Raw genomic sequence first — 11,508 nt, 5'->3', positions numbered from 1 at the left:
GGTTTAGGCTAAAGGCTGAAAATTTTTAATTTCATTTTTATTTGAACCAGTATGTTCTCTGTCTTCCTTCTGTTGAATTAAACTTAGAAATATCCCACATAAACCCATAGAGCATAAAAAAACCTCAAAAGAGTTTCTATTTCCAGCACTTTGAACTCACTCGGGAGCAAACCAATCAGTCCTTTCACATTGAACCCATTGAATACGGACGGAACTGTGAATGAAGAACTAAAACATTCTAAATTATGAGTGGAAGCATCATTAAAATCTAGAAATTAAACTATTTTATGTTTCAAGAAGCACAATATGTTAAACCATACTATCATTTGCTAATACTAAATAGAATCTAATGGCAATTACAAAAAATGTAATATTCCTTTTAATTTATGAATTAATCCACACATCTGAAATCTGAAACTAGAAATCAGACTTCAGAAGTTTCATCCAGCATCCCTCCATCGTTGCTTCAAAACTTCTGAATTTTGGTTCTGAAGTCTGAAATCTGAACCAAAACAAACGGAAATAAAGCTTCTAAAGTCTGAATTTTAGAAGTGGACCACCTCCCTTCAGACTTCTGAAGTGTTATCAAACATACACTTAGCGTAATGGGTTCTCTTCACAATATCTAATCATCCAAACCGTATCATTGAGGCAAATTTTGTCCTTCCAGCAATCGAAAATCTCTAGTGGAAGCCGATCTACGCTCAAGACTCAATCTATATATGTTGACGTTCCCTTCATTGTAGTTGGTGGTGCTTGTTTTGGTGGTGGGTAATGGAGGTATGTTCTTAATGTTCCTCAAAGCGTTAGGATGGCCTTCAGTCCTTGGTGAATTCTTTCGGTGAGAAGCCATAGCAGGGTACATTGTAGGAGGTGAACTCTCTTCTTTGCGTCTTCTTGGCTTTACACTTGATGAAGTGCTACCACCTGTATCACTACCCATCTCTTGGCTGTGAAAATTTGATTCTGCATTCTTTTCTTGATCCTGACATAAAGAAAATAGTGCACAAATATGATTTACGACCTTTTATTTTGTTCATTGGTAAGTTGGGATTATGGTCGCAACCTCATAAGGTTGCAAAACAAATTGTAAACCAATCGAGCTACAACTTTCAGCCCACTACAATTTGTTATAACAAACCAACTACTCCATAAGACCAATATTTTGGAGAACGAGAGACCGATGAATATAATAGGGTCATGGGGGTTAACTGTAGTATGACACGCCCGAGAGTGGAGGAAAATATACACTCAACACTCCCCCTCACCCATAAGGGTGGAAAGAATCAAATCCGTGACCTATACGAAACTAATACTCTGATACCATGTTAACTAACCAACTACTCCAAAAGATCGATCTTTTGGAGAGCAGGAGAACGATGAATGTAAGACGGTCACAGGGCTTAACTGGGGTATGACACACCCGAGACAGGGGCGGAGCCAGGATTTTCTTGTAGTGGGGGCAAACTATGGTTAGTTGTATAGTTGAAGAACTTGAATGGTAGGAAATTTTTTTGTGCTGGAAAATACGATTGGAGGGAGGTGAGGGTGTGGGGGCAAAAATTGGAGGGAGATGTGGGTGTGGGGGCAGATGGGGAGAGAGGTGAGGGAGTGGGGACAAATGGGGCATGTAAGTAGTTGAAAATATAGGGGTGTCTCAAAGTTCTGTGGGGTCAATTGCCCCCACCAGCTCCTTACTAGCTCCGCCCCTGCCCGAGAGTGGAGGAAAATATACACTCGAAAAATTAACAATTAGTATAGGTAAGTGTTATTCATAAACAAAAACATAAATATTAAATTTTAATTTTTTTCCTAGGTAACAACCTCGTGTTCCTATGGTTCAACCCCAATTTAAGAGTTTACTCCAACCTTATGTCTTGTATTTGTAGAAATTGCCTCATTTTTTATTCTTTGCATGGAAACACGTCTGGGTTTGAACCCATTCCTCCAAATCATGTTCTCCTCTCATTGTTGTGGATTTGCGATGTGAACCCATCACCATTCCAAATTATGAACTTCAAGGGCGTAGGAGAGGGCTCCAAGTTGCTTTAAAGAAAAAAAAAATACTAAGAAAGTGAAGGCAATTGAATTGAAGACTTAAAATCACCAACTATTTCCTCAATTTGGTTGTGAACTGGCTCTAGCACATAGATTCTTCCTTAGAGACATTGAGACTCATAAACCTTCTTTTGAAGTATTATCATTTCATTTTCACAAACAGGTAGCTAATTGAAAGTTTTAAATCTTATTTACTAGGAACTATATGTATTTAAGGTGAGATTACCTCTTTAGAAGATTCTGAATCTCCTTTTGTTTTTTCAGTAGTTCGCTCCTTTTTCCTTCGAGCCCGTTGTTTCATTTTCAAGGCCTTGTGCCTATGATGCAGAAAAGCAATCAAATATTTAATAAACCCACACACTCAAGAATAGAAAATGTCTAATAGAAGCAACTCAAGTTAAATAGAATCCTCAACTGAGAGGGATATAATAGCAAGTATAGAGTTAACAATTTTAATAATGCAAGGTTATTTATATTCTAGATAAATCAAATGTGATTCATTTAATCAAAATCTAGATAAAACTGAGTTTATTTTTTAAAGTAATAATTGTAATTTCGTCTATATATTTTGTATCGGTTATATGAAAATCCATAAATTAGTCTGTGATGAACACAACCATTTTAAGATTCGGGTACTCTTAGTGAATCTGGTGAGTCAGAATGCAATTTTGACACTGATAGGAAAACTAAAAGATGCATATTTCGCAGCAAACAGGATATCTATCCAGCAATATTCTTCTTTATACAAGTAGTTAAGAAAACTACTATTAGAACACAGAAGAAGCTATACCTTTCATATTTCTCCTATACATTTGAAGCATCAACCGACATTTATTTATCGTGAATTATGATCATTTCTAAGCATATTAAAAACAAATTCAATACAATAAGACACTATTTAATAAATATTTCCAATAGTAATTTATCGCAAGTAAAAGTGATAACTAGTGACAAGGACAATGAGCTTGACATTTTTTTGTAACTCTTGAGGGAGAAAATTCTTCATCAACATAATGATTTTACTTACTTTCTCTTGTCATAAGTCTGATCCAGGTCGTCTTCCTCCTTGTAGATTACAGGTAGGCCTGAAAGGTCGCATGCCAATGGGCTCGTAGTAAAGAACTGTAAACAAGCATCTCTAAGTGAACAATATCGAACAATTATTTTTCAAAATCAATTCCTTGATGTAAAATCTTTTTAGTGAAATAATCCATAAACTTACAAATTTCTCACTAAGAATGATTGACCACGTACATTTCAGTAATCAAGTTTGAAAGTTAAAGAAAAGTATTCAAAGTGTTCTAATTCATTCAAATAGTCGAATTATTTCTTGTAATACATTGAGCTGGATATTTGTTCTCTTCCAATGAGTGCTCTGAGGTAACTGTGACATGGAAAGATTTTAACTAGAAAAAACTTGGGACACCAACGAAATTTTTTAAAAAGTTCCATTATTAGTGAAACTTCGTGGAAATAAATTTTTTTTTCTAAAATAAGCATTGGTTGGCCCTTGTATTATGCAGGCTCCATACTAATCTCAATCCTACTCCCACTAATTTCATAGTTCTTGAGCCTTTTCAGTTGTAGAAAAATTACCCACAAATACTAATAAGAAAATACCAATTAATAAACAATGAAACATGATTGGGTACAAAAGATATCCATTCCATTCAAAACCATGAACGCCTAGTTTCTTGATTGCCCAACATAATAAATAAATAAATAAAACTACTCTTAGATTGAGCGTAGCATAGATTAGAATGTTGAGATGGTTGGATGAGTAAAAGTCTAAGAAAGATAAAATTAAAAATGAACTTATTCTCGAAACTAAATGATTCATCCCAATATGATTGAAATTGTTTGGTGATCTGTAACAAAGTCCAATATTAGTCTCAAAAGAAGTTAACATGCTGAAGTTTCTAAAAGAGTTGGAGGAAGACTAAAACAAACGTGGATTGAGAGAGGAGATACTAACACATGTGAATTAATGGGAAGCATGGGTTTAGAACGTTCAGCTAACCCCCCAAAATTTGGAATAAGACTTAATTAAAGAGATTTTATTGCCACACCAACTTGTGATAACGCCACCCCAATTCATATCTAAATCACCAAAGAATTAGCACACATCTTGGGGCGGCATTCGTAAAAGTAGTTGTGGCAATAGAAGCTCTTATTAATTATGATGATGAATTAGATAAGCAAGTATTCCTCATTCATGTTTCTAAAATTTATCCGAAGTTTCACAAAGGGGAGTAAGCATTTGAAATTACTTCACTTTGGAGAGCAGAAGATGAACTGCCACGATATGAGGGATCGAGAGCTAGAAGTCTGGTCAAGAGACCCAAAGAAGAGATGGGAAAATCTCTGAAGGTTTCTAAAAGACTTGGTTTGTATGGTTGCGGTGGGCGGAAGCTTGTAGGCAACTTCAACTTTTTCCAATAATCCTCCGATGGTGACCCACATAGCTTGAAAATCCTATGAAGTTGCTCAACCTATATGAATAAAAAATTAATGATTAAGTGAAGAAAAACTTACAATATTAAACTTACCATATTGAGATTTATTAACTAGGATCAAAGAGGCGTCTTACCTCTGTTCTACCGGGCATAATTGGCCTTCCTGCAAACATTTCGGCCATAAGACATCCAGCACTCCAAAGATCAATGCCAACTCCATAGTCCGTGGCACCTAATAACAGTTCAGGAGCTCTATACCATAGTGTCACAACTCGGCTTGTGAGAGGTCTCTTTAAGATAGGATCGAAATAATTCGCGAGCCCAAAGTCAGCAATCTTTAGCATCCCATTTTTATCGATCAACAAGTTGGACCCCTTAATGTCTCGATGTAAAATTCCCCGTCCGTGACAATGTTGCAGGCCTAAAAGCAGCTGCTGCATATAACACTTGACCTGCATTAAGAAGACCCATTAAATATTGAGAACAAATGGAACTTTTGTTTGAATAACAAACCCCATATCAAACCATGAAAGTAAAAGAAAAATAAAGGAAAAAATACAGAACACAGCAAAATTTAACGATTCGGCAGTGCTAAGAGAATTTTTCTATGTTTGAGAAAGAAATTACAACATGGGATTTCTCCCAATACTTCTCTCAAACCTCCAAACCCTGAAAATCTAGCGCCCCTTTTTATTTCATTCTCCTATAATGTTAGACGAAATGCTAATGTCATGCTTCATGTTGACATTAGCATCCTTTTTAAAATTTGATTTTTCAAAAATTCTCTTGAAATGCATGTATGGTTGTTTTTTGTGCAACAAGTAAGCACATATTGATTATTATACAATAAATATTGTAACAAAACTATACTTTTAAAATGTTCAAATCAAATCACCCTTAATATGATTTTAACTCTTACTAAGGGTCCTTGAGCTCAAATGGATTGCCAGTGGCAATCTAACACCACAGCCCTCTAGATTTCATTGAAAAACTCAGATCCCAAAAAAAAAAAAAAAACCAATTTTTTTTTTTTTGAGCCCATCCAAGGTTTTGAAAATGGACAGCTACCGAACTTCCATGGAACTTCCAAATTTAAAATTAAAATTCAACAGTGATATAAAAAAAATGATTTTTGTTTATTCAAAGTTCATAAAAATGTTTCCTCTACAAATCCTGCGGCATCAGACGATGTTTTTGGGTACTACAAGGTGAGCTCAATGACTCTTAGTAAGAGTTGAAATCTTACTAATTAAAGTTAGTCAGACTCTTTTTGAAAAATCAAAATTGTAAAGAATACTAACGTCTGAATGAAGTATTGGGTGTTTAAGTTCCTTAAATACATTTTTTTCTCCGAACCCGAGGTCCAAAGGTCTAAAAGAGAGAAAGTAACCTGTGGTTCAGTGAGCCTTTCGTCGGGCCGGGAGATAATTCTTGACAAGTCTGTCATCATGATATCAAAAACCAGATAAAGACTATATTGCATTCTTGATGTGGCGAGTCCTTCGAGCTTTAAAACATTAGGATGATCAAGAGCCTGTAATATCATGATCTCTCGTGCCATAAATCTCACACTCTCAGGCTCTGAAGTGTCGAATCTGACCTTCTTTAGTGCAACAATCTTACCAGTGTCACGATCTCGAGCTTTATACACATTGCTGTAGGTTCCTTGGCCTATCTGTGACAACAAGCACCCGATCAGTTCAGTTTAGTGTTTAAATTTATTGCCAATTGCATAATTTTAGTCCCAATTACAAAATAAAGTTTCGGAGAAAAAAACCATCAGTTGAACTCGAATTACTGAACAGAGATCGATATGTCTACTTTAGTCTAACCTTCTGAAAATTGTGAAGGACAGACATCCAACTTTCCAAGTTTTCTCATTCAGGAAAAGAAAGATTCAATAGCTTTTATCAATTGTGATCATATAATAAGTAAAGTTATAATCTGTAACGCGCCAAATCTAGCTGCTTATTCAGGAAGAGAAATACTCCACAGAACAAAAGACTACTGATTTTACAAAAAAAATTTTAAAAAAAATGGATAAATATAAAATGAGATCAAATAAATTAAAATTTTGTTAAACAATGAGCCAATTCTTCCAACTTTACTCATCCAAAACCAGAAACAAGCTTTAAACTCTTAAGAGTATTGGTAATGTTGCAATTTATTATGATGCATCGAGATATATAGAGTCATATAGTTAGGATAGTTAAATTGCATTTTAATAAGATGTATCGAGATGCACCGAATCAACTTGATGTAGTTAGTGTAAAAATGGAAATAGCAAAGATAACACAATCGCACAAAACACAAAGATTTACGTGGTTCGACAGTGTGCCCAGGTCCACGGAACAGAATAAGAACAATAACTATTTTCTCATTTGTTTTACAGTCCTAGAGATCTCTATTTATATAATCGACAGTTACTAAAACATGTAGATCTCCTCAAAACTGAACTCTAAAAATAGAAAACCCTTAAAAAAAATATTACATGATTACCCTTTTCGTATCCCTTAAAAAATTGGGACCACAATTCTGTATAACGCAACAAAATACAAGACATTCACACAACAATTAAGGTATTTAAGGTAACAATGTTTCTTAGACTATAATGAAAATAAAGAGAACCATAGATGGACGATTGGGCCATTTGAAGCAGTTTAGCAACAATAAGGATGGATGATGGTAGACATTTTTTTGTTTGTTTGATGGTTATAGAATTGATGGAGGTTGTGAAAGGAACCCATGTAAATTGGGTTTGTAGTAAGCTGGCAATAGGTCGAGTGTGGGCCGGGTAAGACTTCTATGAATCCATACCCAAATTGAAACATACACATCCATACCCGCTTTCTTACCCCAAATTTTAAGATAATACCCAAATCCAAATTTTTACCCAAGTTTTAGGTGAATAACCATACCCGATTTTTTAACCGATTCTTAGGTGACCCAAATTTTTATCCTCTTCTGATTTTTTTTTCCCTTTAATAACAAAAATTATATAATAAAAAACTAATTATTTACATGTATTTATATATAGAATACGAAATTATACTATGGTTGTTTGATAAATGGGTAATCAAGTAGGATATGACTTATGTTCATACCGAAGCCTACAGAACTTTTGGGTAAATGTTTATCAGGTAACATTACCCGAATTCTTAATTGGGTAGAAAAACCGTGCCCATATCCGATTTATTCGGGTCGGGTAAATGGGTATTATCCGACCCATTGCCTTCATAGTTTTGCTCCTACAACAACATGGTTGAAGAAAGTCCAATATAAACTGAAGTAGAGAACGTGGTTACAGATTAGTTAAAAATACTCTTAACTTTATCGACTTGATTCAGTGCATCTTGATACACCTTAATAATATGGAACCTAACTACATGATCCTATATATCTCCATTGATCATAGTAAATTGTACCATAACTAATACTCTAATATATATAAACAACATCAAATTGCTATCCATTCCAATTTCATGCCTGGTCACCAAGTCAAGATTCGAAAAAAAATGGAAAAATATATATAAAAGTGGTTAGGATCAGGGTTATGTAATTATTCCTCTTAAGTAGTTTTTCATACTAGATCATCAAACATATATTAAGCTATAATAATAAATCATCGATTGTCATATTATTATTATTATCCATACATCCACAAAAATAACCAATTAGTCAAAAATCATCATATTCAATCTAAAAATCCTCATTTGTATCTTCACTCTATGACGTTTCCTCGATAAAAACAACAATCATCATCTTCACCAATGTCATCACCTTTACTAGTACATCATTTGAAATTTATATGAGAAGGTTAAAATTTTATCCCGGATTACTAAAACAATATATACCAAAATACTCATTTTTTTGTTTGATTTCTTTTTCGATTTAATTGCAAAAATTTCCTTATCAAAAAGGTCATAACTAAATCGTGATTTAAACTGTGAAGAAAAAATCATGATTTAATCTCAAATCAATAAATTGCAAAATTTTGTGACTGATTAAATGCAATACAAGTTTAAATAGAAATAAATTCTTTATCACTCACCTTATCGAGCTTATCATAAGATTCAGCACTCCTAGGGGTCAAACCCACAAGAGCTGCTCCTGGAATATTATCCGTAAGCCATTTCGGCCAACCATCAACAAGTTCATCCCCTCCAACTTGCTTTTTCGATGAAACCCTCCGCGAAATATTTCCAACTCCACCACCCTCCTTCTCTTCTTCTCTACTAATCAATTTCCCTTCTTTGCCACCACTGATAGCTCCGACATTCTTATTATCATTCCCTTCTTTCCTTAACGGCTTTTCAGGATCCTTCACAAACGGCTTCTGACCCGTCGGTCGCTCACCACCTCCTCTTCTTCTTCCACTTCCACCGACATACCCATTCGCCAATTTCATTTTCTCTACTCCACGAGGAGGCGAGTACGTCGATGGTTTGGTTTGAACACAACCCATCATATAACCTTAGCACTCTTTTATGATTTTGGTGACATGAGTGAAGGAGAAAGAATCAATAAGCCTCTTATTGATGAAGTTGTTATCGAAATCGGGCTCGATACAGAGGCCTAGAGATAGAGAGGGAAAGAAAGGTAGGAGTGAAGCCTGCATTTGGAGAAGAAGTGTGAGAAGAAGCCAAAGTGGCCGTCCATGGCCGGCTTCTTGGAATTATTACTTAAGATCCTTTATAGTTTTCTCCGCTGAGGACTGATGGAGTTTTCAGAGTGATTTTTTTATTTTTAATTTTATTTTAAACATTAGAAGTTGGCGAGAAGCCACTTCTTCCTTCTTCCTCTTCTTTTTTTTTTTCCTTTTTTTAAATCCTCTTGAGTGAGTGATTAAGTTTTAGAGGGAACATATGGAATCAAACTGACTTAACGACCAATGTCTCCAATAACCATGATTTGAAAACTCAGACGAGTCCCAGTCGACTCGGGTGAGTTGAGTCGGACTCGAAAGCCTCCTACCGAATTTTTACTGAGAATCAGCTGAGTTCAATCTTGGTTATTTTATATAAACATAGATTATTTTTAAGAATTTAAATGTTTATGATCTGCATAAAATGAAATTTAATGATTGTATTATGAAATTTTATGGTTTTTAAAAATATTAAAGATTATTCATATAAAATAAGAATGATTTATCAATTATTTTGCAACATATATATAAACTTTTAACCCCAGTTTACAAGTTGAAGAATCGTAGACCGTCCAATTTTTATAAATCACTTTTGATGGGGTTAGAAGTTTTGTAATATGCTGATTTTTGGTGAAGATGATCTCCTCATCATAGAGATCATCCTCACAAAAAATCAGTTCATTCCAAAGCTTCTAACCCATATTTTGAAAAATGTTTGGCACCAACCTTGGCAAACTTTAGGGCTGCTGAACCGTCCTCATATATATATATAGGGAAATGTTCAACAACAAACATTTTGGCAAAACATTTTTCAAAACATGGGTTAGAGGTTTTGGAATGGGCTGATTTTTGGTGAGGATGATCTCTACGGTGATGAGATCATCATCATCAAAAATCAGCCCATTCCAAAACTTCTAACCCCATAAAAAATGATTTACAAAAAATGGACGGTCCACGATTTTTCAACTTGTAAACTGGGGCTAAAAGTTTTGAAATGGGCTGATTTTTGGTGAGGATGATCTCCTCACCGTAGAGATCATCCTCACCAAAACTCAGCCCATTCCAAAACCTCTAACCCATGTTTTGAAAAATGTTTTGCCAAAATGTTTGTTGCTGAACGGGACCCATATATATATATATATATATATATATATATATATATATATATATATATTTTGAAATCCTTGTTGGGTAATTTGGGATGGGTTGAATCTTCTAAGTAAAATCATACCCCATAACTATTTTAGTACTGTAACCAAACTTAGTTTGTTGGAATTGTTTTCGTACAAATAGATTTTTGTTTAAGGTAAGCTGGATTTGAACCAAACCCTAAGAGATTTGGGCTTTATTTTCTGCACTACTAACACGTAAATATTTTGGCCTATATGTTGGGTTTGTACCATTTGGTATAGGGTTGATACTAAAGGCTCAACTTCTAACCTCGAAAGGAATGACTTGGGAAAAATACTTTTTGAGAGCTCAAAAAGAAGCGTACAAAGTGAAAACTCTAAGTGGACATCATAGGCATTAGTGAAAGGGGCAACATGGAGAAAAGACTACTAGAAATCCAAAAAAAATGCGCCAAAGTGAAATTAACCACAGAGTGAACCGTTGCAAATGTCTATTGTGAAACATGATATATTACATCGCAAAGTGATTAGGCTTAACTAATACACGTATCCTTCCTTTAGGGTTCTCAAATCATCTCTTTTACTAATGCACCTAATGCCTATTTTATGATAGTTTTTACTTTGGTACCCTTCTTTCTAAACCCTCAAGTAACCATTTTTCCTTGACTTTGATACTAAATAATGCAAATGTGATCAATACACCACACCTCTTCGAATTCGTGACACTGGTCATGTCACTCCCCAAATAACACGCATCCTTGTGATTAAGTTTTGGAATCTCAAGGTTGAGATATTTCCCATATAGTAATAAACACATATAACTCAATAATTTTAAATAATTATATCATATATTGCATCGGAAACATAACTAAATATGATACATAAACAAAAACAATTGTTTTATCTTACAACTCTCATTATGTGTATACAACATAAAGAAACATTGGCACCTACTGTCAATAATATACTAACCTACTCTCTCAACATAAACAGACCACCACTATGTCATAATGCTTTAAATACAATGCTCAAATTGTGGTATAAACAACAATTCGTATTAATCGATTTAAGGTAAAGAATTACATTAGTCGTTATAATAGAAACGACCCATTAATTAGGTAAGGTTACTGCCATCTTTAACCATAGGTTTTTTCCGTCAAAACCATCATCTTCAACATCCCTAAAATCCCTTTCTTGTTCTTGTGATTCAAAGGTTGTT

The 11,508-nt window shown here is 34.5% G+C and overlaps 1 protein-coding gene across 1 annotated transcript; it reads right to left on the bottom strand.

Annotated features, from left to right (window-relative positions):
- Positions 1-357: 357 nt before the first annotated feature.
- Positions 358-9,276, bottom strand: LOC147409720 (putative serine/threonine-protein kinase At1g54610). Its single transcript, XM_086459636.1, has 7 exons — positions 8,566-9,276; positions 5,905-6,189; positions 4,649-4,966; positions 4,329-4,550; positions 3,086-3,180; positions 2,285-2,375; positions 358-985 (listed from the first exon to the last, which is right to left on the bottom strand). Exons 1-7 carry the CDS (start codon positions 8,980-8,982, stop codon positions 644-646), a joined length of 1,770 nt encoding a protein of 589 aa, XP_086315762.1. The 5' UTR covers positions 8,983-9,276; the 3' UTR covers positions 358-643.
- Between the last annotated feature and the right edge of the window lie 2,232 nt (positions 9,277-11,508).

This window comes from Akebia trifoliata, chromosome 2 (genome assembly GCF_017979445.1).
Source record: "Akebia trifoliata isolate Shusen 1 chromosome 2, ASM1797944v1, whole genome shotgun sequence".
Lineage (NCBI taxonomy): Eukaryota > Viridiplantae > Streptophyta > Magnoliopsida > Ranunculales > Lardizabalaceae > Akebia > Akebia trifoliata.
This window is presented reverse-complemented; position numbering and strand designations above follow the sequence as displayed.

Bases quoted from the DNA above. Each gene is read 5' to 3' on its own strand.
- LOC147409720 (XM_086459636.1), bottom strand. From the start codon at position 8,982: ATGATGGGTTGTGTTCAAACCAAACCATCGACGTACTCGCCTCCTCGT. The intron at 4,967-5,904 runs GTTACTTTCTCT...TTCTTAATGCAG, and splicing joins AAAGGCTCACTGAACCACAG to GTCAAGTGTTATATGCAGCA. The intron at 986-2,284 runs GTAATCTCACCT...TCTTTATGTCAG, and splicing joins ATTCAGAATCTTCTAAAGAG to GATCAAGAAAAGAATGCAGA.